The 27,794-nt window shown below is 41.4% G+C and overlaps 1 protein-coding gene across 1 annotated transcript in view; it reads right to left on the reverse strand.

Annotated features, from left to right (window-relative positions):
* The window catches only part of CHKA (choline kinase alpha), a 34,638-nt gene extending 8,286 nt beyond the window's left edge, over positions 1–26,352 (reverse strand). Inside the window, exons 1-3 of the mRNA XM_054025921.1 lie at positions 25,963–26,352; positions 16,648–16,759; positions 8,496–8,549 (exon numbers count right to left, since the gene is read on the reverse strand). Coding sequence (XP_053881896.1) covers positions 8,496–8,549; positions 16,648–16,759; positions 25,963–26,273 — 477 coding nt within the window. The 5' untranslated portion in view covers positions 26,274–26,352. The remainder of the gene's footprint in view (positions 1–8,495; positions 8,550–16,647; positions 16,760–25,962) is intronic.
* Positions 26,353–27,794: the final 1,442 nt, after the last annotated feature.

Genomic DNA, 27,794 nt, shown 5'->3' on the forward strand with positions numbered 1-27,794 from the left:
GAAAGTCCCAGGCTGGAGATTCCAGTACAGAGGGCAAGGAGAACAGGTCGTGGAATACGTATCTGCAATATCTCAAAGAACAGTTACAATACAGGTAACAGTCTTCTTTGGGTGTTTGCAGATGTGTATTCCACTCAGGTGACTCACATGCAGTACTCATAGGAGGTGGGGCTTGGAATTTATTTAAATAGAGACTGCAAAACTGCCTTCCCAAAGTTTGCATCAGGCCTTAATGCCATGGTTATAGTATAATGTCTAACAAAGGTATGCATGGAAGACCATGTTGTAGTCCTGCAAATTTTCACTGTAGAGACACTGCTAAAAAACACAATGGATGAGCGCTTAAGTAACATCTAATGAGCCCACAATGACTGTGGGAGTGTCATATGAGCCACTCCATAGCCTGTGGTAACACAAGCAGTTATCTACTTGGAAACTCAGACTACTGAGCAGAAGAAAGGCTGACCAGTCTCCAAGTGATATGAAGAGCCAAGGTGATGAACAAAATTTTGTCCTCTCAATAGAATGCTAAGCACCTCCTCCCATCTAAGGTATGGAGACTTTTCTCCTCTATCCTTGAATGTGGTTTGGTTAAGTAAATTGTAAATTAAGTAAACTTGAGGTGAAACATCACTGGGGGGGGGGGGGGGGGGGAAGAAGGGGAGAACTTCAGGTGTGGCCCTAAAGCCACCATGTCCTTGAACTGATCACATGGAGGATCTGCCATCAAGACTAGTAATTCTTGCAGATGTTATAGCTACCAGGAAGGCAATCTTCTGGGAGAGAAGAGCCTATGATTGTGTTGCTATCTGCTCAAATGGCAGGCTCAGTGCTGCCAGCACCGTATTAAGGTCCCACAACAGCACCATTTCTTTCATTGGTGGAAAAAGGTGGACAATACCCTTCAGAAACCTCACTATTATAGGGCTTAAGAATATCAACTTTCCTTGGATGGGAGAATGAACATAACATAAGAAAGGCCGTACCGGGTCAGACCAAAGGTCCATCTAACCCAGTATCCTGTCTGCCGACAGTGGCCAATGCCAGGTGCCCCAGAGGGAGTGAACCCAACAGGCAATGATCAAGTGATCTTTCTCCTGCCATCCATCTCCATCCTCTGACAGAGGCTAGGGACACCATTCCTTACCTGTCCGGGCTAATCGCCATTAATGGACTTAACCCCCATGAATTTATCCAGTTCTCTTTTAAACTCTGTTATAGTCCTAGCCTTCACAGCCTTCTCAGGTAAGGAGTTCCACAAGTTGACTGTGCGCTAATGGAAAGCTAAGATCACAGCTAAGCGAACCTTCAGGGAGCCAAGAGATAGGTCTAAAGATTTCAAATACAGTAACTCTTCACCTAACGTTGTAGTTATGTTCCCGAAAAATGCAACTTTAAGTGAAATGATACTAAGCGAATCCAATTTCCCCATAAGAATTAACGTAAATGGGGGGTGGGGAGGTGTTAGGTTCCAGGGAAATTTTTTTTTGCAAGACAAAAGGCATTATATACACATTTTAAACAAGCAATTTAATACTACGCTGGGGGAAGTAGTGTGCATGTGCTGTGTGTTTACAAACATACAGTACATTACTATAGTTGGGAAGTTAGGAAGTGTCCCTGCCTTACCCTACACAGGCACAGCCCACTGGCACTGGAGATGAGGCAGGCAAGGAGGCTGAAGGTGCTGTAGGCTAGGAGAAGCACATTGCGCAGCAACGGCAGCTTCCCCTACTCTGCAAGCATCCGGGGAGGGGGGGCTCAACCCTCAGCCTGCCCACTCACCCCCTTCCCCCAAGCCCTCATCCTTGACCTGCCTCTTCTCCCTCCCCCCCACCTTCTCCCCCTTTATTTCCCATGCTGTGTCCTTGCTCCTCCTCCCTCCCTTCTAAACACCGCAAGACAGCTGATTGCTGCTGGCAGGAGAGGGAGCCTGCATGCTGAGTCCTCGCTCTCCCCCGCCACCCACCAAAGCGCTGCAACCCAGCTGATTGCTGCGGGCGGGGGGAGGGGGAAGGCGCTGATCCATGGGGGTCTGCCGGCGGGCGGTGCTGTGTGTGTGTGGGGAGGGGGGGGGAGAGGGGGGGGGGGAAGGTGTAGGGAGGCTGCCAGCTGTGGAGAAAGCAAGCAGCCAAACAAGAGTGGAGCATTGCACAATTTTAAATGAGCATGTTCCCCAATTGATCAGCAACGTACCAATGAAACAATGTTAAACGGGACAACTTAAAGTGAGGAGTTACTGTACAGCAAATAGTCCAAAAAGTCTTGAATCTGAGCTGAATTTGTCTTGACACTGCCCAAATAGAAAGCTTTCCATGTAGGGAAATTCTGCTTAGTAGTAGAAAACCAACCCCTTGTGAGCAGTCTCTTCTCATCTAGCCATGCAGCACCCAGTGTCAGGTGCAGACAGTCCAATACCAGATGAACAACTTGGCCATGAAGTTCAGACAGCAAGTCTCGAAGCAGAGACTCTGGAGATTGAGGATATGCCATTCCTCTCCTCAAGTCTAAGGGTGGAGATCAAGAAGTACCAGGAATAAAATCCTTTTCCAAATGAGAAATCTCCTCTATAGCCCCCAAAGCAGACAGGGATGGACCTGCTGTAGCAGCAGTGATTCATGAGAGAGGTTCCTGAAAAGGGACAGCCAGAGAACAATCTGCGCTCTCAAACTCTAACACTGTCTAAGGGTACATCTACACTACAGCGGGGAGTCTATTTAAGATACGCAAGTTCAGCTACGTGAATAGCGTAGCTGAATTCGACGTATTGCAGCCGACTTACCCCGTTGTGAGGACGGCGGCAAAATCAACTTCTGCCGCTTTTTGTCGGTGGCGCTTACTACCACCTCCGCTGGTGGAGTTAGAACGCCGATTTGGGGATCGATTGTCGCGTCCTGACGGGACGCGATAAATCGATCCCCGAGAGGTTGATTTCTACCCGCCGATTCAGGCGGGTAGTATAGACCAGACCTAAGGAGCTTGTACGATGGAGGTTCCCAGTGCTGACAGGCCTTACACAGCCAGCCCCATCAGATGCTGCTTAAGTCTCAAGTCCCTTGCAACCTGCCTTCTCTTTTTGAAAGATTTGAAGATGGAGCACCTTTCTTTAATGTGTCACTCAAGCACAGTGAACAACCTGCGTGTGGATCAGTGTTAAGAATAACCACGCCACAGGATAAACAGTTTGACTCCTGGTGAAGGCATTTTACTAGTAACACCACTAATTAACCAGGATACAATCAATATGCTCAAGCTTTATAAACTATTTACAAGAAAGCCTAAGACAAATAAAACCAACATCAAGAAAATGCCACATTGAACACTCCAACTCTGGCCATGGGTAATAAGAAGGAACAGAGGAGGATTGGAGCAGCACCATCTTTATATAGCCACGGTAGAGGGTATGAGGAAAGGACATGAGCATCACTGTTGTAACTACTGCTAGGCAAAGTTCTCTGGCTTTGGTGTGCTGGGCATGCACAGATCTGTCTCGTATACATGTCTGCAACCGCTTGTAGTAATAGTCCTTCAAGACCATAAGGCAAACTCAGTCAACAAAGAATCAGATCTGAGATCCCCATTCAAGTGAGAGGGAGGAGATGTCCTCTTTTCCCTGGTTAGTCAGTAATGTAATGCAAAGTTCCATTGTTTATCCTTGCCTTATCCCCATACAGCCAATGGAAAATCAAAGACAACTGCAAACCACTGAGACCACTTGAGGTGAAAAGAAACATTTATGGCAGGCAGCAGATTCCCCTGGCTATGAATAAAGTTTTCACTAGAACAGTGTAAGGAAAGGTGTCCTGTACCCATTCACTGTAGAGCCATCTTGCTGAGCGTGGGTGTTTCATTAAAGAATGGATCCTGGTTCCTGTGAAGTCTAACTCAACAGTCTAAACTTTTGGGAGAAACCTTTCCTATCTAATAAAGAAGGTTAACTAAGGACCTAGTTTGCATTTTGTTTTGTATTGTAATGACTTGTTTCCATCATACTCTAAGAAGAGATGGAGATTTCCCTAAAAACAATAAATAAACCTTTTGTTTTATTTTAAGTGCTCACAAGTGCTGTACATCATACAGGAAGCCATGATATAAGATAACTAGCAAACTGGGGTATGCTTTTCCTTTGGGAACAGATCTGGGATTTTTGTGAGTAGCCAGCACCAGGGGTTGGATATCACAAGAATATGCTTGAAGGGTACTAGGGGACTGGGTGTACTTGTTAACCTTCAAGGCAAAGATAGGGTTGGCATAGCCTGGAGGAGAATGCTTGAGTGGCTGATAGCTAGTTAGGTCGCGAACCGCACCAGCCTACCACAGGTAAGACTCCCTTTAACTGTAGGTAGGGATAACAAGGTCACTCACATTCCTGGATACCCTGAGAACCATCAAGTATTTATGGTAAGCAAGTCATTGCCAAGGCTAGGTTACACAAAACGGATGTACATTAAATCCAATCAATTTTGGTTTTCCAACACCTCCATCTACAATTATTCTACTTGTGACAACATTGCAGACCATGTATGAACAGGAGGATGGTAAATTGAACTGGTGCTATAAATACTAGTGAATATCAGCATTAAGGTATCCTAACACTCTAAATCAATCTCATGCAATACAAAGTCATAATACTATCTACACTTAACTACGGTGCTCAGCATTTAAAATAGAAGTGCACTAGTCCAAACAGCCATAGACAAAGGTGAAAATTTTACTTTGAGAAACTAAATTTAGTGACCCAAAGTGGAATACTCAGTGTATCCTTAATTGGCACACTTCAGACCAGTTTTCCCTGCACCTTTGAAAATTTATTTGGTCATTCTTTATCAGCAACATACCTAGTTATTTTTAGGAATAAGGTAATAAAAACCCCTTTGCAAAACAAAGGTGGGAAGGAAAAAAAAAAAAATCAATGTCTTATAAAACCCTAATGCAAATAGATTTATATTAAGAATCTGGCTCCATCTCTAGGATACAATAAACCAAAACTATCAAATCTATAGATTAGATATGCAAGTACTACATTTGAAAAAAAAAAACATTAAAAACTTCTACAAAACCACCTCTCCTTGGAAACATCCCAGCAGCAGCATGACATGAACACAGTCAACTCCAGTATTTTTATATGGATGGAAGGGAATTAGAAATCAGCCATGATCTATCTGTCTAGATCTTTTTGTACATTGCTCAACACTCAAGGTCAACATCACATAAGTTGAGCTGCCACCATGTGCAAGATTAGCTCTATAAAGATGTACAAACCATAAAAGTAGAAGAGACCACTTTGGATCTGCCTGTTATGGCAGTTATTTGTACTACAGTAAATCCCAAAGGGCTGATCAGGATACTGATGAAGTTGTACAAACATAGGAAGACAGCCTCCGCTCAGAAGAGTTTACACAACATAGGGAATGAGGACAAATTTTCATACTGTGCTCTTCATAACTTTTGGCATTAGACAGGTTGAAAAAAGTGGTTTCAGAGAGTGGCATGCAGATTGCCTTTTCCTTGCAAGTGTTTTAACAGGGGCAAATACACTCTGGAGTCTGCCTCTTCCCTTGCTCCTGCATCCAGCAGCTCTTTTGGCTTTGTTGGGCTCCTGGCTCATGTCTTCTCCATACTTCTTTAGTTTCTCAGAGCTTTGACTTCACAATGCTTTCCCTGGCCTCACTGTATTTGTACTGTCATTTGTGCTACAGCCGTATTGATTCAGGCTCTAGCCCTCACAGCTGAAAGAAAAATCCATGAGCACATGAACCAAGTAGGGATACACTGGTGTCTGCCCAACTACACTGACAGTCAAACATCTAGGGGTCAGGATAACCTCCAATATGTCTAAGGCTTGTAGGCGGTGTATGGGCATCTTAAATCTCTTAAGGTCCTCTTCCCCTCCTGCAGCCTTCAGGAGGTCCAAAGGAGATGCTCCCCTGATTTCTCCTGCTGCCAAATCCTTTGCTCTCAAAGACCCTTCCCCAACATATCAAATATGTTTGCAGAAACAGTGGGAACTGATCGATCTTCCTCTGCAAAATTACTCCTAACCTGAATGTTAGAATGGCCCCCATCAACGTGCCCTCAGAAATATACCATCAACACTGGACTCTTAGTAAGCAACTTAAATCTAGGTTTGGAGGTCTTTTGAGGGACTTTTACTTTGAAATGTATGTACATGGCAATCAGATACTATAGTGAGTAACCTTTAGAATGAAGGTATTCTTGTTAGGGAAGTTTTTGTACTAGTTTTAAGGTGTTCTGGTGAAAGCCTTCTTGCAAATCTCTAATATTCTACAGTGCAAGATAGGAAGGATAGAAAGACAGGTATATCCACAAGTATTTAGCATATTGAGTTAAAATACAAGGAAAGATTTCAAAATACTTCCAATGGCAAAGCTGATGAGTAGGGTATGTGCAGCACATAATGGTTGTGCCCCTTTCTTTCATGCAGTGCTTCTCCATCTCAGTTTCCTGAGGCAGAATTAATGCATTTAACAAACACACACTCTCCATAGTTTCACATGCCCTTGCTGAGGCTTTGCCAAGCACCAAAATTCAAGTTAGTATAGACATTCAACAAGGTAAGTTTTAGCAGAGGCACCAGATTTTTAACAAATAGCCTATTTATGACTATGCACCCTGAGGCATCTAAGTTTTAAAGCTTCAAGTAAACTGATGCTGTAGATCCAAAATGAATGACATCTGGATAGTCACACTTGCATATTTCTAGGTGGTGAAGCAGCACACTCCTCTGAAGGTACTTGGATAATATGGTGATGTGGCCAGGCAAGTACCCAATTAGATATTTGCTTAGACAAAGCTGAAGAGACTGCTCATCTAATTCTACATCTCTGAAGATATTTGACTGGATTTCTACTAATCCACCCCCTTTCCTTGGACTTAGGTCTGTCAAATATTCCTTGGGCATTAGATATTTTGACTGTTTCATCCTAAGGAAAGCTGGGAGGGAAATGTGCACATGGTTTTATTGCTGGACTAAAAATTACATTAAGAACAGGGACTACCCTGCTTTAGAACAAATTATAGGACAAGTTCTGGAAGACTGCATTAGAGATAGGATAACTGTTAAGCTAGGTCAGTGTGGTTCTTCTATGGACCTTCAAAAACAGGGTGGCTGATTAACCTTTCCTGCTTCTCTACCTTTCATACACTTAATCAACCTGTATTCAGAATTAGTGAATAAAAGGCACACTTGAAAATCTGGTCACATTACCATACAGATTGATATTTACAAAGCCCTACTATTTATCTATACTGAAATTTTTCCAGGTCTAATGTTGCAGTTTAAACCTAGAGGCAAGCTTATCTCAAATCTGATTAAGTGGCCCTTTAGAAACTGCCATATTACTAGGTTAATGATTTACCCAAATGCCTTTGAAAAAAAGATTCTGTATTGTATTTTAGGCAGTATAACATGACCTGTTAATTTTTAGCCTGCAGACATGAAAATGGCCCTACTGGGTCAGGCCAAAGGTCCATCTAGCCCAGTATTCAGTGGCCAGTGCCAGGTGCCCCAAGACACAAGAGGAATGTCCTGAAGCCAATTCTGTGGCCTTTATGGCAGAAGACTAAATCCACAATCATATCAAATACCCAGAATAGACATTTTGTCAGAGCACACAAATATAGAGGGTAGAAATTCTGGAGTCCTCTATACAGTGCTGCATGGATTGCATCAGAGCTGTTGACACTTATCTTCTACCTTGGTCTTTTATGTGGAGCCACCAAAGCAGGTGCCTAAATGCAAAAAGATAACCAACCACCAGAAGACATGCCAAGTGCTGGAGGCAAAATACTTAAGAATTTAGAAGTTTCAAATGGAATGATTAGAAGGCAAGGGGGTATGAAAAAAGGTGTTTGTATTTTTACATTAGAGCAGAGTTTACGAGTTTCCTTTCCTCTCCAACCACGGTCAAGAAGAAAGTGACTGAGGGTAGCAGAAGGGTATTGAACCAGGTGCTCTGCAGGCCATTGTGCATGTTCTACTGCTCTTTACTCAGGACAAAGGACTGCCTAGGGAGTTCTATCAGTCTGGTACCAAGGAGTTAAGAACTAGGAATGAGAATCCTGCACAAATGGTATTTTATATAAGAGTAAATTCCATTTTAAACATTATAGAGGATTAGCTTATATGCAAGAAATATTTTGACAACTCCAAGACAATGTGTAGGACTTAAGTGTTATTCCAGTCAAGTCTCCTTGGCATGCAGACAGAAAATTGAGTCCAAGTTCTGGATTTTAACCAAACGCACTGGAGGGATGAAGGAAAAGATTGGGAAAGGCAGCAAATAGCTGAACTACCTCCATTTTTGTAGATCAGTGGCTCAGAGAAAGGGAGACAATTCCAAGAGCAACAGTGGTCACACATACCCATGTTGAGACAGGCTATTAGACTGTCTGGAATGATGAGCACACAGGAGACAAATGTGCTCCTATTTTCACCTCTATAGAATGCAAAACTAACCAGAGGTATTACTTACCTGCAAGTCATTTTCCTTCTGAGCCTGTCCTGATCCTCCTTTATTACAGGACCTCTATGAATGAGAAAAATTAAATAGTGAGAAGATGAAAGCCAACATAATTAGCAACCACCAGAATAGAGGGAATAAATAAAACCAGCTACAGTTAACTATTTAACTCTCCACTGACTTAATCAGTAATATCTACAACACTAGTCTCCAACATCTGACCACACAGCTCTTATCTCACTACATACAGTAGTTCACGCCAAAGCTTTCAAAAGGATGTGCCATTGAGATCAAGCCACTCCCATAATATACTGGAAGCCAAGTATTTTCCAATATTTCAGACAGAATTTTGATTTGTTATTGAAAGTTTAGAAGAATCTTTTTAAATGTTAAGTTCTTATTGAAATGTTCATTTTACTTTGGAAACTTTACTTACAGGAGGGATGTTTAACAGTGAAGACATTTAGGCCAGACCTACAATACAAACTTACACTGGTATAACTACATCGCTCAGAGTTTTGAAAAATCCACACCCGAGTGACGCAGTTATACTGACCTAACCCCTGCTATAGACAGTGCTATGTCAACGGGAGTGCCTCTCACATCAACATAACTACTGCCTCTTGCAGAGCTGGATTAACTATAAGAAAAAGCTCTCCTGTCAGCATAGTAACATCTTCACTAAAACGATACAGCGGCACACGTATAGTTGTACTGCTGCAGCCTTTAAAATATAGTCCTACCCTTAGATACATCATAGCCAGATTAAATACAAGTCTGAAGAGAGAAGTACTGGCAGAGTGGCACTAGAAAGCTTGCAGAGTACCTGTTTTGCTATATCTAGATAACCAGATTACCTTTTAGCTTTCAGGAATACTAAACTTGATAAAGTTTAATCACTAAGCTCTACTATATGTGTACGCTATTTGTTACACGTACTGTAGGTTCTTGTAAATCTAGGACTTAAATTTTCCAACAAAGTGTGTGCATATATGTGGAGGGTGTCCTCCACATATATGCACAAAATTTGTTCGAAAATAAGATGCCTTGATGAAATTGAATACAAGCAAACAATTAACCAGTTCCATGCATAATGCATGGTGCTATGTTTGTTAATAGCCATCATAAAGCAATTTCAAAACATTAACAAGTCATGCCCTCAGCAGCTGAACCCTCAGTGGCACATGCTTTTAATAAATTTGTACATTTAAAATGCAAATGGGAATAAAAACCGTAGTCTCTTAAGGGTTTGAAGGCAAAGCAACAAGTAAGCAAATATTTGCTTAGTTCTATTCAGCATTTTGTGTGTGGCTGCTATTGATGTTGCAATTCTGCTGCAACATTGCTGTTTGGGTATTTAAACCACATTAAGTGTGAAGGCCCATAAAGGAAGCCTCCATCTCATGATCGGAATAGAAACATTTGATTCATGGAACCGTGAGTATACCATTCTGTTTCAAAGCTCTAACAACATAGCCGTACCAAGGGTGGAAGTGTGGACTGAACAAAATACAAGTTAAGCATCACCATCTGTCTTAAGTACCACACAGCAAACTAATATTTACACAAACTATACAGCTACAGTATTTATTTCAAAAGTTACAGCAAGGATGTAGTTGATATAATCAAGAATCTGTCAGAAAGTACTTCCTATTCCACTAAGGTACTAAGCTCCTAGCAGACAACAATATGAAGGCTACTAAATTAGTATATATTCCTTCCAATGAAATTAATTAGTCTTAAACACCCACTGAGCCTAATGTGTAATTAAGCAATAATGTTAGGCCTTGTACAAGAGGACTCCTCTGAAAAGTGTGTCCTATGTCAATACCACTATTGCATCTTACTGAATATTCTTGGAACAGCCAAAGGGTTACTCACCATCCAGGAGTCTTTCCTGCTTCATGATGCTCCTAGAATGGTTCAGTTTATCAGAAGTTAAGTGGATTAGATGGCTTTTTCCAAGACCTGAATAAGTATCACTTTCAATTTATTTGGTTCATACCAGTATCAAGAGACTGGTCAGTACTCTTGTATGAGTATTCTTCAGATGGGTGCCTGAGAATCTTAATGGCATCTACTGTACTATATCTTTAGGAGAAAGTAATGACGGCTGTGTACTGCAGATTCATCAGAAAATGAGACTTCTGCAGCATTCCTTCTTTTTGGTTACCTCAGCACAGAATGTTAGAAGTGTCCAAGCAAGGCAGAAGATGAAATGTGGAAAAGTTATGAAATTAATGGTTTGCAATTATGAAAAGAGGGTTAGAGTAGTACACAGATGGCTATCCATCTAGTCATGGTGCAAATTAGATAAAGCTCCTGTTATAGTCTGTCAAGGAGGCTCTTTAACTAGTGAATACTTGTGGACTGAGCTTTTTGTGAGAAGTTTCTTTAAGGCTTAGATATTGGAGGTTAAGAAAAAAAAATATCTCATTTTAGTTGACATAATCAGGAAGTCACCTGTAAAAATGTTTGAGGCACACAATTATTTTCTTGCACCACCAGTCAGAGAACAGACAGTGCATGTAATTCTCCTACTCTTGACCAAACAGCCATCAAGAACGCAGTTTTCCCACAACAGAGCTCACTTCACAAGTGATCAGAAGCTCAAGAAGTGCAACTCTAGTTTTTAGAAGAGCCAATGCTATTGATCTTATGTTTGCTTTAAGAGCAATGAAGAGATTTTTAGAAGTGATGAACTATTTGAAGTAGAGAACCAGGATTGGCTCCCAAGATTTCTGTAGGGAAATATTTTGTTAACTGTAAAACACATAAAATGGATTTCAGAACATGTATAAGGTGGTCATGGGCCATTCCTTAAAGTAGGACTAGAGTAGTGTTCTTGCAGAAAGGAGTTTGCTTATAAAGCAGATTAAAAGTAAACCTAATAAATTCAAGGTTACTAGGTGCCAGTGAGGACAACTATTTAATACTAAGATGCAGGGGGGAGGGGAGGTGGGGTGGTAGAAAAGTTGCTGCAAGTCTTTAGAGCTAGTAGCCAAAGGTGATTTCTCCCCACCCGCCCAAAACAGACCCTTGATCTTGAGTAACTAATCTTTAAATTTTTCCCACTCCAACCCTATACAGAATCTATTAACCTGTGTTGAAGGTTTCTGTTAGATGGCAAAGATTGTGTCACTGTCTAAATTTAAGTGTTAAGAACATGACTGATTTATATCTATACTGATCACATATGCTAGTTTGACAAGCAGAATTTAAATTTTGCATTTTCATCCTGATATCCCAGGATTTACTGGACAAGTTGGCTTCTATTGGAAGATGAACTAACACAACCCTGAGTCTTTGGAGGAAGTGAGTTTGTCAGCTAGGGTGACCAAATGTCCTGATTTTAATAGGGACAGTCCCGATATTTGGGGCTTTTTTTAAAATATAGGCTCCACTAACCCCCACCCCCGTCCAGATTTTTCACACTTGCTGTCTGGTCAGCCTATTATCAGCACAAGCCTATAAGGGTGGTGAAGCTTGTTATGCTTTAGCAATAGTCCCCAGCTCCTTGTTTGCAAGCTCATTTCTAGGACTGGAACATGCAACTTTGTAGATTTATTCCCTTGGTGGTGACTCTTGGTTTCAAGTGGCCAAAAGAGTTAAATGCATATTGACTCACAGAATGGAAACATTTTCAAACCCTGAAATCTGGTCAGTACAACTCATGACCAAGAAACATTGTGTATAGTACCAGCAGAAACCTGAAGTCCTCCTTGGACTCTAAAGTCTGATGGTGAAAATGGTATGCAAGCTACCTGATAAGAGGGATGCCCAGAGTTCTCTATTAAGCAGAATGGAATAAATATATTGATTCAGACATTGAGTTCCACCTGAAAAGAATTATAGCTTGTGTTGTGTTGTCCTTGTACCTAGGCAAATCTGAATGAAATGAAACCAGAGTAACTTCATCTAAATCTTAGCAACTGGGAAGTGGTGGGTTGTTTTTGTTTTTTAGGACCTCCAGTAGGAACTCTGCCTTATATCAAGACATCTCTAATCCTCTTGACTTCAGACAAAGTTACCATTCTCTAATGAGGGAGCAGAGGAAAGGAATGGGGACTATTTTGTGCAATATTTTGGTATTTGTAGTTACTCTTTACATATTTAGACAGCATAAATAGCAGCTGTACTACTTAAGTTTTACTATTTTCTAAACATATCAAAACCTGGAACTAAAAAAAATGAAAGCTGTAGAGAATGCTCCAACTTCAGAGATCTCATACTATACCGTGAATCGTGTCTGTCACCTGGAAACCAGAGTGCTCTAGGCACGATCGCATGGGCAAGCCTGCAGCAGAGAACACATGCATATACAACTAAAGTGGTACATTACCCTCAGAACACCCTTAACTCCACCCAACACAAATATATCCCCTGTAAGAGGTGCTTGGCTTCATTCAAGCTATCTGCCAGTGCGAGGGATTTCTAGTTATTCCATGCTACAAACAGACATTAAAAACAGCAACAATCACAGAAAACATTGATAATTACAGTTACACAGCAGTCTGCATTTTATTTAGTTACAAAAAATAAAAGGCAGCAAGGCAGGTATGGAACAGTTTTTGACAGAAATGTGGCAACCATTTCAACTTGTTCAGTTGTTTGCTTGAATTAAAGGTTAGAGACCAGATAGAACATTAGAGTTCCCAGGTCTTCCTTTTCTTCATTTATATGTAGGAATTTGTTTTGGCTGTTAAACAAAGCCTCAGTAATGCTGAGTTCATACTTCTTTTGACAGAAAAATGGGAATGTGAATCATAATCCCCCAAGTCATCTTTTGGTAGGTGAACTTACATAAATAAAAAAATTAAGTTGACGTTATAGTACCAACTGTTGTAGTAACATGGGAGCTTTTATGAGGGAGATTTAATTCTGAATTTAAATAGGAAAACAGCACACAATATTAGAATGTTTGCATATAAAATCTAGTCTCAAAGTCCAAAACATTAAGTGCACTTTGGCAAATCTTTCAGTTCAGTAGTTTATACACCAAGATAGACAACAATTCAATAGTCACTTGGTTGCATTGAGAAGTTTTAAAGTTAAATGCTCCTATAATAATTTAGCTCTGTGGGCAGGAATGAGAAAAAAAGCAGCAAAAGACATTAGTTTACTTTGAATGTATGTGACATATCTGCATTGTGCCTCAAACACTTCAATTTTAACGTGGTTAGTATTTTTACCTTTCACAAGCACAAATACTTGTCCTCTTTTAAAAAAAAAATAAAGATCTGCTCAAGGATATACTCAAGAGAAGTCCTTGATGTGTATAAACATCCATGCCAGTAAGACCATTCATAATGGCCAAGCCAGTTCAGCTCCACCCGCCACCCCACATTCATGCACACAGAAAATTTCTTAAACATATAAACTGTTATGACAGAGGAAGGACAAAGCTATCCTTGTGTGGCAGCTTTAACCAACTGGCATGGTTTATATTTGATGAGTTATATGTACTGACATTTGTGTCTTCCAAAATTCATAATAGCAAACTGGGATCATTTTTTATTAGCAATAAATGGTTCTCCCAAAGGTGGCTCGTATTGGAAGTAGTGGTGCCAGTATCCTTCATTTAAAAAGTCAGTGTCACCTACTTTTCTCTGTTTCACTCCTTTATTATTTATTATGAATACACTGAATGAGGGGACCTAGCATAGCTTGCTTTGTGCACCAATTTCAACAGAAATTGGAACCGACAAGTGTTCAAAACCACTACAGCAAAGGCGGCAAAACGAGTTAAAACTTACAAGTGGTGACTTATTTTTCTGAAACTATCACTGGATCTTAAGAAATAATTTTAGGGTTAGGCCCCAGAACTGACAAACTTCTCAACTAATGTCCCTATTTCTAGATAGATAGATTTTATATATATATTATCTATCTATATTTTTTTTAACTGAGCAAGTGCTACTTTTTAATCATCACTAAAAAGGGAAGAATTTTGTTCACGCGTTCTTTATAACCATGCTTAAACATTTCGTTTATGCCACCAGAAATTCACTACAATCCTAAGTGAGGCTTTCAAAATACCCCAATTAAAAAAAAAAAAAAATGCAGTTTGCTTGTTTTAATTTGAGTTTAAGATGTAGGTGCTGGAAGAGACAAATGTTTGTCGACAGAAATTGTGAACCTCAATGCAATCCGAAAGTTTTACCTTGGGACTTTCACTGCTTACTTAACCCTTAGTGAACTGCACCAACAAGAGCAGTCATTTCACTGCCACTACGGAAATAAAGGAAGTTAGACATCTCAAAAGATCCTTCAACACCAAGACGAAAAAGGTTAGAAAAGTTCTGAATGTACAGTTTCAAATGATTTAACCAATTTAGACAAATTAGTCCTTAGATTTTAAAGCCCAAAATCTTGTTTTGATTCCTTTATGAACAGGGCAGAAAAGAGGTAATCAAGAAAAAACCCAGAGGGAAAGAGGCAGGTGACTAAGCTCTAGTATTTGTAGTTTGTTTTTCCAAACTTTTTCAATACACAATTACATTCGAAGCCTCTTGTTACTAAAAGAGATAGAAGTTCTGCTCTTCCATTACTCAAATACAGAAGTTTTGCAGTCAATTTTCCTACTCAAAACTACTGACATTTTAAGATAGACTAAAATTAAAGCTATAAAATTAAGTTATTCTACTGTGAAAATCATTTACTGAATTATACTAATATCAATCTCTATAACCGATTTTGTAAATGGACTATGGATTAAGTTTATTTTAAAAATAAAAAGTTATCTTTCAGAAGGTTTAACTAAAGACAGAAAGTTATTAAAGCTTGGCTTAACTGAATACTATGTATTTATCAAATACAGACTGAATTCTTAATTTAGGTCCAGCTGTGCCTGGGTGGTCTCAGACCAGTGGATAATCTATGGCTGTTGCCGCAATACTTGGCTACAGTGGGCCAAGCTAAGAATAAACCCTTTAAAATGAATGATGGTCCAGGCTTTCAGCAATCAAAGTCAGGACCTGAATCTCATTTTTATGTTATGTGTATATAAATAAGATGCATTTTGTGATTAGTTAAGTGCCACCTTCAGGTTTAATTGAATGCTATTATCACTTCCTGGTCAAGTCACAGCAGGAGGAAGCATGGATTACATTTTCAATAATAATTAACTGATGTAATACCTTCAGAAGATTATTCCAAGGAAATGACTGGGAATCGAAGGAAATTGCCACCAACTAATGGTCAGCAAAAGACAAATTTCAATCACATGGGAAAAACTGAACATTGTGTGAAGTGTCAAGAAAGGTAGATAAGATTAAAATTTGTTCCATAGTTATGCACAGTTTTAGCTGTTAATAATTTTATAATAGGTCACCTTTACAGAGTGTTTTGTATACGCCATTTGGAAGTTCACCTGTTAATTCTCTTTTAGAGATTGACAATTACGTGGCAATATTTACAAAGGGGTTTTAATCTTGGTACTGACCAATTGGCAGTGAGAGCAATATTGAAAGAATGTTTGATAAAGAGCTCCATGTTAGTAAGCTGCTATGGCAGTTGTAAGATCTAGCATACATTCTGAAATACAGGTTTTGGAATGAGACAGCTGCAGGGTACTGGATGTTTGGGTCCAAAGTTTTAATGCTATTAAATACTGTACATCAATAGGTTTTACAGTAACCATAATAGACATCTACTCACCATAGGTCTCTACAAAATGCTCAAAGACTATTCAGAGTAAGTTTGACAAAGCTTCAACTTAAACCTCAGAAGGGTTTGTGAAAGTGAGGCTAAGATTTAAAGGATTTACAAATTGTTTAGTCCTTTCAAATCTTATTAATGATACCAAAGAAATTCCTATAGATTACACAGTAACAGATTTTATACCTTGTTTTGGAATATCACACTCCAAACTCTTAATACCAGAAATAAACATTATGGACCAAACCAACAGCAAATGAGCCTTCAGCTGATACACGCGAGCCAGGATTTCTGTATAGAAAGGAGTACAAGTTCTAGGCAATGACAAATAATAACAGAAACTGACAAACTAGAGATCTATTCCCACCACCACCAAAAAACATTCCCCAACAGTAAGAGTAGAACACACTTGCCTTTTGACACTGATATTTCAAGAGACTTAAACTAATTCTCCAGATATAAACTATAGAAACCCCCCCACTCCCAAAACGTTCTATGTACTCACCATCTGTAGGATTGCACCATATAAGCGGAGGAGAACTTTTCGTGGCTCATCTGCAACCGTCTCCATGGTGTCAGGTAACGAGCACTGGAACAGCATGTTGCTGAGGCCACCTCTATGAAAAGAAAGGTGATGTTCATAAAGCCTACTGAACATCAGAAAAGTGTACATTCCTCCCAGATCAGTGAAGAATAGATTCTGCTTTAGTACATATTCCAAGGCTTTGGACTGTCAGATCTGGAATGAGTGACCAGATCTAAACACCGACCAAATTCAAACTCTTCAGCACATCACTAAACCACAAATCAGTAAGAAATTCTTTAAAGACGGCTCATAACATAGCTTGCCATTAGAGACAGAAATCTAAATTTTTATTTGGGGGAAGAAAAAAAAAAAATAGGTTTTACTTATTACTGTGGGACAGTGTGTTTTTCTGCTAAAGAGTTACATTGGAATCTAGCCTGGGGAATGAAGACTTTTCCACATTTTCAAATGCCAATTTATTATTTAAGTGAACAGCAACAGGATCTATTTGGGGAAAGGCTCATGAACAGAATAGTAGATAAGAAGGTCAGGACTGACATGTTTTAATGAGCTTCTCCCCCAGTAGCTAAAATGATGCTGTTCTAAGTTGTACTTGTCTCTTCATAAGCACTAAACCTCCAGAAAGATTAGATTTAACAGTCACCGAAAAAAGTTCAGTTATTTTATCTTGAGACATGCAGTTATGAACACAGAAGTTTGGCAGAAGTTTTCATTCACTTCTGCAAACTTGATTGTGTACTATGCTCTCTCCCTTTATTTACTTGTAATGTCAGGTATTGAAGGATACCATCAATTAATGGTTTAATTAGAACCCCAAAGAAATTGCATGATTTCAGCCCTGCTTACCCATAGTAAAAATAAAATAAAAGTTTCACATGGTAGTTTCATATGCAGAAACCTGTAGATCTAAAATGTATTGAAATTTGATTTGCACTAGCTGTCAGTTTAACTAGCTGAATACTCATTTGGGGAGCCCTACTATAGTGGGACTAGCACCTGTTACAAGGGGTTGTGAAATAAACATCTCTACTATATGCTCTGCATGATAGAATTAAAAACCACACAAAAAGGAAGCTCTAAGCTTAATGAAATAGGTTTTCAGCTTGTACCCCTTTTACTAGAATAGTTAAAATTTTACTTGAACAAAAACTTCCAGTGCAGCTTGAACAGTCAAAAAAAGGCCTATTTAACTATCTATGGACAACAAATTAGTGTGATGGCATGTCAGCTCATTCTGCAAACAGACTAGATTTACACAGTCTGTAGCTATGGTTGCAGTGGTGTTAGGTCTTATGAAGTCCAGTAGTAAAATATTTTCAGAGAGCATTTTTAAATGTAAATTTTTTTATTTAAAGAGTAACCAATAGTGTCAGAGGAGAAAAACCGCCTACAACTGTGACAATAGTTTTATTGAGGGGAAATGAAATGGAATACATCTGGAGTGATTTTCCTCTACTGGTGGTCCAACAGCAAGCAGAATATTTGTCTGATACCCCTTTTATAGACAAAGAAAAAAATGGAATTACAAGGTTGATAAAGCTAGGCAGGTAGAATAGGATGAAAACTGAAAATATTAGAATTGGTTCTTAACTTCATAAACGGGACAGCTAAAAATGATAGATGGCATCTAGGGTTATTTTTGTTCCTTGTGGTTGGGACAGAGTGATGAGTTTGTCAATTGTTCTAGTTCCAAAAGGAAGATAATAGTTGGCATCTGTCAGATGCTGAGAGGGCTGCAGTTTGGCACTTGTACAGTCAAATGGATTCATCTCGATAAGCAAGCCTGGCATTTTTAAATGTTTATATTACCATAGACACTCACATCCCATCTAGGATTGGGATCCTACTGTGCTAGGTAGTATACCAATATATGATCGAAGACATCAGGGAAACATGCAAAACCTGAGAAATGAAGATGGTGGTCAGCTTGCAATGGTAATCACAAGAGCCTCAAAGAACTGTGAGATGTTGGGTGAGCAAATAAAAGTTCAGAGTTAGGCATCCCCAGGAAGTTACCATACTTTCAAAAATCTAGTCAAATTAAAATATGGTACCTCAACTAGCTATAGCTGGACAGGCATCTGTCAAGAGAGATTCAGTATACTTCTGGTTCTCTCTCCCATATCAGCAAGATCACATTGCTTTGTTATCCTGGAGCTAATACTGCTTTGTGTACCCCAATTACAAGTTCATCTTTTGAAAGCCTTCAAGCATTTAATTCTCTTGGAAACAGCCTGGTTATCCAGTATCTGGAGCAAGTTTATTACAGCAAATTGAACCTCCTCCTTTAAATCATTTCAAGATAAAAAAATTAGATTGAACACTTATGCTCATATCATACCCCATTTATGCTCACTTATTTCAAGCTAAACAAAGTGCTACAGAAGACTTTACCACTACATTTACATATTAGAAACAAGTAGGCAATCAGTGATCTGATTACCTTGAAGACAACCATACCTTTTTCCCCCACCCAGTAAATTATTCGTAAGGCAGCAGCAAAAGATTGAGAGGGAAAGAAAAGAACACTAACTGATGCCACTCACAACTGCAGGATTTTCCTAAGTTTCAGTTATTTATGATTACAGATGTGCATCAACTCTTACCTAGAATGCATAAAGCTATGTTAATTACAAAATTTCATAATGTCTGAAGTACTGCATTTCAAAAAAAGGTCTTTATGACAGTGTTTTACAAAAATGGCAGCTATTGCTACATACTCCACTTGCTATTAGTCTTATCTTTTAATATTTCCAATGTACTGAAATGGCTCAGAAGGGCCCAGGAGAACCTTGTTTTTAAAAACTGAAATAAATTGGTTCAACCATTTAAGTTCCAGTATGCAACATAAAAGTTTGTTATTGTCTCAACTTAGCTTTGATTAATGAGTCTTATTTAAAATGCAGTTGTACCCTGAAACACGACTATCTAAACCTAGTTCATTCTTACTCAACAGATATGCTCCCTGCAAACAATATTCAGTCATAACAGGCTGATTAATGAATTGTTACTTTTGACTTCTGTGAGCACTGCAGAGCTAGCAGTCTAGTGAGGTGATTTCAATTCATTCTTGAGCATGACTAACAGAATTGAATACCAAGTTACAGCTGCAGGACCAGTTAGATTTTGCCCACATACCTGTGCAACCCAGTTATCTTCAGTGGGTTTGCACAGCTATGAGGGCAAAATCTGGCCTGTGGAACCTTTTTCTACTGATAACAAGAGAAAGAAAGAGCTTAAGTTTGATTTTAGGATCCCAGGTTGAATTTGCTGGGACAGCAATTAGAAAGTCTTTTAAAACTGAGCACACCTGATAGGAAATAATTGAGAAACTGGGTAGCTCATGCTGCCATTATTCAGTATTTGTTTTCAGACCACAACTGAGCTTTAAACAAATATAATGGCTGAGGCACTCTTTAGGAAGAGGAGCTTATACAGGCATTTGGTAAAACTGCTAAATTATGGTTGATATTTTAGCTGGGTAAGATGTTCAGGAAATCCTGCAGTCCTTTAAGTGATTGTGCCAGTATCCTGGAACTACTTAGTGAAGTGCACCAATATCAAAGTATGACTAAAGGTGACAGATAATGGTTTTAGAAAAGTTTCAGAGTAGCAGCCGTGTTAGTCTGTATCCGCAAAAAGAAGAATAGGAGTACTTGTGGCACCTTAGAAACTAACAAATTTATTAGAGCATAAGCTTTCATGGACTACAGCCCACTTCTTCGGTTTTAGAAAAGGTTAGCGTGCAATACACATTACTGTAGCCTTTATTTTGCCTCCCACAGATTTCAGAACATTACTTAGCAATACTTAAAAGGTTCCTAGTTCCACTTTGCTTTCCGGGGGGGGAAGCTTATATTCACTCACCCCACACTGTCTCTATTATATTGCTTTTCTGCAGCATGTCTTCATTACTGCCTCTCCTATCAGCATTATCTGGAATTTCCCTTCACAGCAAAGAAAAAAATAGTGTAATACAGATGGGAGTATAACTGTTAAGAGTGGATAGGGACAGTGTAATATGGGCTTATCTTTCCAAAAGTGACCAGGATAAAGTAGTAGACTAAAACTACATTTTATAATTCATTATGTCCCTTAAAATTTGCACTGTATTACACCAATTAAGTTAAATCAATACTTTGTATGTCATGCCATGATCTCACCACTTTACAAAAAGCTGCAGCTCTTTCAGATGCCCAAAAGCTCAGAGGTCTAGGAAAAGCACAGCATGATAGACTCTGTCATATTCTATTGCTCAGGTTTACCTTCAATGGGATCCTAGGAGTTTGAATGTCAGGCCTACAAAAAAGAGCTGTGTAGATCAGCACTTCCTGAACTTATCTGCAGAGATCTGGCTACTCACATGGCACTAGCTACTCATTTTCAGCTGCTTCAACAGATATCTATGCCCTTTGTGATGAAGTAAGAATGCCTTTAAAAAAAAAAGGCACCACTGAGAAGCAGCCAGCCTGTATGCTTCTACTGGGGCTGTTGACTACACAGAGAAAACAGCAACAATCCTTTGGAACCAGAACCATCTGTGGGAAACGAATATCCAGGGAAACATAGTACAAAGCAACCAGCTTGTATGTTTAAGGAAGAAGAGGACCAGGTGGTCTGGCAACTATCCAGGGAAGTATGTGGCAGGAGAAAGACTAGGCAACTTATAACCATGCAGGTAAGCAGGGGGAAGAAAGTAATAGAAAGATAAGGGAGATCAAATGAAGAGCAAAAACAGACCATGTAGAGTCATGATTACAACACTAGGGCTACCTACATCTCCAAATAGCATTTAACATAGAACAAACAGTTAATGTTTATTTCCCTTGTAAAGCCCTTGAAAACAGGATAATCTGTTTATTGATCTTAGGAAAAACAGTCCTTTCAAATTAATTCAACAATACAAAATCAGGGTGATGGACAATTCCTATGTGAAGGACTGATTTTGAAGTGTACTAGTCTGGTGCTCTACTGATGACACGGTATCAAGGCTCAAGAATCCTTGTGCTACTCCATTTAGCTTGAACTTGACTTAACTATGCTTGGCAAGGGCAATAGTTTCATGCACTTCATCTGTGAAAGATTTAATCAAGGCACATCATACAGGAGACCAATAAAGGCTTTCCTCATGACAAGTCATTTGAAGCTGTAAATACAGCTTCTGAATACAATACCAATGTAACTATGAAAAAAAAGTATGTGAAAAGGCAACAAGATTCAATGAATCTGCTTCTGTGGCACCGTATGATTTGGCACTTCAAACAGGGATTCCTTTGTCAGCATATAGAGAGATGTCTGATAGCACTATGGTCTGCTACTCTACTCACTAAAGGTTGGCATACACCATCCCTGCTGCTGATTAATGGCCACAGATGGGAAAAGAAAGCAACACCTTCTTTGAAAGAGAAAGTACTACCACTAGTTGAAGGCCAATACCAAAGATGAAAGGGTTATTCACAAGTGTGATGTTGCACCCCATAAGGCTTTATGGAAATATGCTTATGAATGTATATATGACATAACTGGAATATGTTTTATGCTACATATGCCATGCAACATCTCTGTAAAGGTTGTGATCTACTGAAGCTATTCATCCTATGTATATGCACGTGTCATTATTGTATTTGAAGTTATGAATATTGGCAGTATACTTCTTTGATTTTAAATAGCTTTAGTAAGGCATTTGGTCAGCTTCTTTAGAAAGAAATATGCAAGTTAAGCACCCAATCAAGAAGCACTTAATGGACAATGGATCTTGGAAGGCTCCAATCCACATAAGAAGTCTACATGAGGACATTCAAGGTAGCATGTGAACCATGGTTGCTACCTGTAAGTTCTGAGTCATGCATGGACATGCGACTTGCCCATGTGACTCCAAAACTCTATCTTGTAGCTGGAATTCTATACAGGGGGAGGGAGGGGTATCCACCCACAAGAGAAAGTCTATTTAAACCTCTGGGAGATCCCTCCATTTTGTCTTCAGCTGGCTCAAGAGATAGCCTCTCCACCCCCAAAGGTTACCTGAAAGAGACTGGAACAAAGGACTGTAACTACAGGGGGTGAGAGTGATTGCTGGACCCAGACTAGAAGGAGACTAGTCTGTAAAAGGAAGCTTATTGAAACACCTCTGAGGGTGAGGTTTTATCTGTATTCAGTTTCTTACTGCATTAGACACAGACTTGCGTGCTTTATTTTATTTTGCTTGGTAATTCACTTTGTTCTGTCTGTTACTACTTGGAACCACATAAATCCTACTTTCTGTATTTAATAAAACCAATTTTTACTTATTTAACCTAGAGTATGCATTAATACCTGGGGGTGGGGTGGGGGGCAAACAGCTGTGCATCTCTCTCTATCAGTGTTATAAAGGGTGAACAATTTAGGAGTTTACCCTGCATAAGCTTTATACAGGGTAAAACGGATTTATTTGGGGTTTGGACCCCATTGGGAGTTGGGCATCTGAGGGTTAAAGACAGGAACACTTCTTAAGCTGCTTTCAGTTAAGCCTGCAGTTTGTGGGATGTGGTTCAGACCTCGGTCTGTGTTTGTGGCCAGCAAGTGTGTCTGGCACAACTAGGCAGGGCTCTGGAGTCCCAAGCCGGGAGGGAAAGCAGGGGCAGAAGTAGTCTTGGCACATCAGTTGGCAGACCTAAGGGGGTTTCTGTGATCCAACCCGTCACAATAAAGTTTAGAGGCAACATCTCCAATGTCTCTGCTCAGTTTTCCAAAGCAGAGCAAAAAATGGCATGATTGTCATTTTCACATATAACTTTGTTCTGAATAGCTGTGCAATTGGCCAGAGTAATGTCATTCACTCTATCAATTCACAATATTTTGACCCTCCCTGACATCAGGAGCTACGTATAAACTGGTAGCAGTTTTCCCATCATCATGTTCTGGCATTTAGGGGCGTCAAAGCTCCTCCACTCCTGTCTGTTTCTGGCAAGTCTTTCAATGGTTCCCCAGCTGTGCCCCAGGTTTTTCAGTTCAGCTTCCACAGCTCTTTGCCATGTTGTTTTCGGGCAGCCTCATTTTCGCTTGCCTTTAGGTGTCCATCTTATTGCTACTCTGGTGATGGAATCAGTTTCCATCTGAAGCACGTGACCGATCCATCTCCAATGCCTCCTGGCAATGACGGTGCTCAGAGCCTCTTGGATGCACTGTGTCAATAGAGCAGTTTTCCATAAACAGCCATTAACAGGAATGCCCAATTTTGTTAATCCAAGACTCACTGAATCAGAGCTATGTTCTCCGTAAGAGGGAAATGGAGGCAAGAAGTTCTATGGCAGTAGAGTGCAACTGCTGGCCAGCAAAATGCAACAATTTAAGGTATTTTTTATCTCAGCCCCCTTCCCGAAGAGAGTTGCCAGCGCAAAATGGCCTGGATAACTTGTCTCAAAGGCAAGAGGGAAACCTTCCAAGAAATGCAGGAGAGAGCACCACAGTCTGAGGCAAAATGGAAACGTTTAGCCTCACTCAGTGAAGCAGGTTGACAAAGAGGAGAATAACATGAGTGGGTAGATGAGAGTAAAACAATACGTATCCAATGTAGTAAGAAGAAGATTATTCGATTAACTGGCAATGAAAGGACTTTTGGATATGTCACTCTGGTGACTATTTGCAGCCATTTGGACAGGTAAAGTCAGAATATCAGGAAGCCACAATGACTGTGATCCCTTAATGTTTAAATAACTAATTATAGAAAACATCCAATTTAGAGACCATATCTGTATAAAGAGTAAAAAAAAAATCAGACACCATCTTAGTTTAGTGTAACTCAGAAATTCAAGTAGAGTCTTCATTTTACTTTGTATACTCTATCAACTCTGTCTAGTCATTTCCACCATTTAACCTGAATAATCAGTGCTCTATATAGGGAGAAACATTTAAAATGGAACATGTTCTAGAGCCACAAAAAGTGCCAGGGGGCTCAAGTACAAGTGTAGCTTCTGAAGGTCAGTTAGAGAATTAAACAGTACTAGATTTCAAGTTAAAATATTTTAGGATCTTAATTAAACTTGTTGGGCAAATAATTTTGAAGTCACAAATCCCTTTCACGTAGTGGCTTTAGAAAATGCAAACCTTAAACCACAGTAATGGTCAGAGGTACTTGGGCATTTGGAAGTATTTAAGACTCATGTAAAACAGATACTACTCTCTTCCACTGTTAGAGAGCAGTTCCAAAATACATTACATACCGTTGCTGACCAAAGAATCCACACTCTAACTCCCCCATTTTCATATCCAGGCCATACAAACCTGGTTACTCCATAGTAACCAACTGACATGCTGAATCACAGCACTACGGAAACCTAAAGATGACTCACAATGCAGGGATTTGCACCACCATTTTCAATTTACAGGATGAAAAGAAAATGAAATTTTGGACACTGAAAAAAAGTCAAGACGACCAAAAAACCAAGAGAACAATTTGAATGTTTCAAACTTGTTCTAAATAGAGAACAAGCATTTTTAGGCAATTGTACAGGCAGTGCAGGAGCTCCCACAAACTCTGGTGAGCCAGGAATGAAGCATATTTTGGTAACCACCCAGAGCACCTCCTCTTGGCTCAGAGGAGAGCCATAGATGTAATGGTGCCAACCCCCCTTTACTTTGTTTCTGGATTTGATACCATGACTTAACTACTGAATTTCTGCTGCCCGGCCGCCTATACCGCCTGGGCTTTGGAGGATGCAGAGGAAAGTAGGTCCTCCCTGCCCCGCTCCCTCAGGACTCTAGGTGCGTTGGCCACACTGACCTTGCAGCTGGTCATCTCTGGCGAGGGGGAGAAGAGGAAGAATCCAGCTGAGGAGCTCAACCAGCCTGTCTGCTCCCCCCCCCATACCTACCACTAACAAGCAGCAAGGGGGGCTTCCCTCATCTAGGGTGACCAGACGTCCCGATTTTATAGGGACAGTCCCGATTTTTGGATCTTTTCCTTATATCGGCTCCTATTACTCCCCACCCCCATCCCGATTTTTCACATTTGCTGTCTGGTCACCCTACCCTCACTGCCCTCCCTACAGTGCCCAGGCCAGGAGGAGAAGGCAGGTGGGAGAAGGTCCCGGTGCCCTCAGCCCCATAGAACCCATCACCCGGCCCGAGGGGGAGGGAGGGGGAACCACTAGCTCCCCACCCCCTCAGGCCCAGAGCGCCCGCCACCCACCCCCTCTCCATAGTGCCCGCCCTCCCCTGGCCCTTACGCGCTGCGCCCCCAGAGCGCCCTTGATGTGGCCCTAGGGCTCCCTGCCCCGCCCCCCAGGAAGCACTGACCTGATGGGGCTGATGCGCAATTGCTCCTCCCGCAGCCCCCGCCAGGCCCCGGGCAGGAACTCCTTGCACCACAGATACGCCTTGCGGCGGGTGCGGGAGTCGGGCTCCTCCTCAGGTGGCGGCAACGTGGCCGCTGGCTGCTGCTGCGGCGCCCGCACCCCCGCCAGCTCCTTGCCCTCGGCCTCAGGGTGAGTGGGCGGCGACGGCGGCTGCCCCGCGGCGGGCAGGACCACCCCGGGGCCGGCGCTACAGCCGAGCAGCAGCCCCAGCGGGGAGGGTTCGGTTTCGCCGTTACAGAACTTGGTCTTCATAGCGCGGGCGGACGGGCGAAGCAAATCGGTGGGGGGAGCTGCGCGCGCTCGACTCAATACCCGCAGACGGAATGCAAGAGGCGCGCGTCTGCTTCCCGTTCTTATACCCGCTGGCACGCGGACCCGCTCACCTCACTCACACCCCCTTCGCCTCCCTCCCCCTCACCCCCCGCCGCCCTTTCTGATTGGCTCTCGATCCGCACCAGTCGTGCGGGCTCGGGCAACCGACGCCTCCTGATTGGCACAGAAAGGAAGCAGCGGCGCCAGCTGCCGCAACGCAGGCTTTTGTGAGGGGCACACAAGCAGCCGATTGGCTGCTCCCGGTTGCCCCGGCGATCGGTGCGGCTCGCGCTCGCTTCACAATGATGTGGCGAGAGAGCGGAGACAGAGCAAGGTGATTCACCCCCGAAGGTCAGCCCCACCTCCCCCCGCCCCGCGCTCAGCCTCCATCCCCCTCCCCTCGGAGCTCCGCCCCTCCGGCCCTCCTCTGGGCTTAGCTCGCCCTCACTGTGTGATCCGGCTCCACCACCCCCTTCCTCGTGAGCTCAGCCCCCAGTGCCTCCATCTCCCAGCTGTGCCCACCACCCCTCCCCTCGGTACTCAGGCTCCATCCTCCCGCTCCAGCTGCGCCCGCCATCTCTCTCTCACCCTCCTAGCACAAGGATGCTCTCCCCCTCCTGTGCTCAGCATCCACCTCCCAAACAACAGGATTCTCCGTGGGTGTGTGGGAGGGGGAGGACATTAAGCCTTAGCAGAGCTAGGCAGTCACTGGAGAGGAAGGCAAAAGGTGGGGCATAGCTAGAGGTGTACTGCTAATAAGCTCTGAGTACAAGCTGAAGAGGGGGACTGGGGCCAAGCTGAGGTCACCTTGTTTTAGGTTTGTTTTAACACCTGGGAATTTAATATAACATTACATCATTCAGTAGCTAATGTTTAATTGACTTAGTATGTCCTGGGGTGTTAGGCTTGGGGTGGCAGTGCCATCTGTCCAATGCAGTGAGCATTGTTGGAGCTGCTGCTGCGCAGGACAGATTGGCTCATGGTAACCAGGAGTTCCTTTAGCTCAAGCTCTTCTGGAAAGATGCAGGCAAATTAACAGTCTTATTCAGTTGGAGTTGAGTCACAGAGGGATGACAAACTGCACATCTTTGCCCTGTACCGGAAGGTGAACTCCTGAGAAAAATGTGTTTTTGTGTACATCGCTTTAAAGTTTAGTTTTTTTTTTTAATCCTTTTGTTTTTTACATTGGAAATATAAGAAATATCATGCTCTGACTTTGTTTTCTTGAAAGACTGGCAGTATTTGCCGTATTGGGATGGTGACATCCTAATCAGCTGAAATCAGTGGCAGCTTTCCTAACCCTCAAGTGGAATGGGAGGGAATGTTAAAATTGCCTAAGACTTAATATCTTCTCTTGTCATAAAAGAGCAATAAAGGAACAAGCCACCTTTGCATCGCCATGATCCTGAGCTACCTCTCCCTCAGCCAGATCCCCCAGCATACATAAGAACATAAGAATGG

Source organism: Malaclemys terrapin, chromosome 4, assembly GCF_027887155.1.
Source record: "Malaclemys terrapin pileata isolate rMalTer1 chromosome 4, rMalTer1.hap1, whole genome shotgun sequence".
NCBI classification, from domain to species: Eukaryota; Metazoa; Chordata; order Testudines; family Emydidae; genus Malaclemys; species Malaclemys terrapin.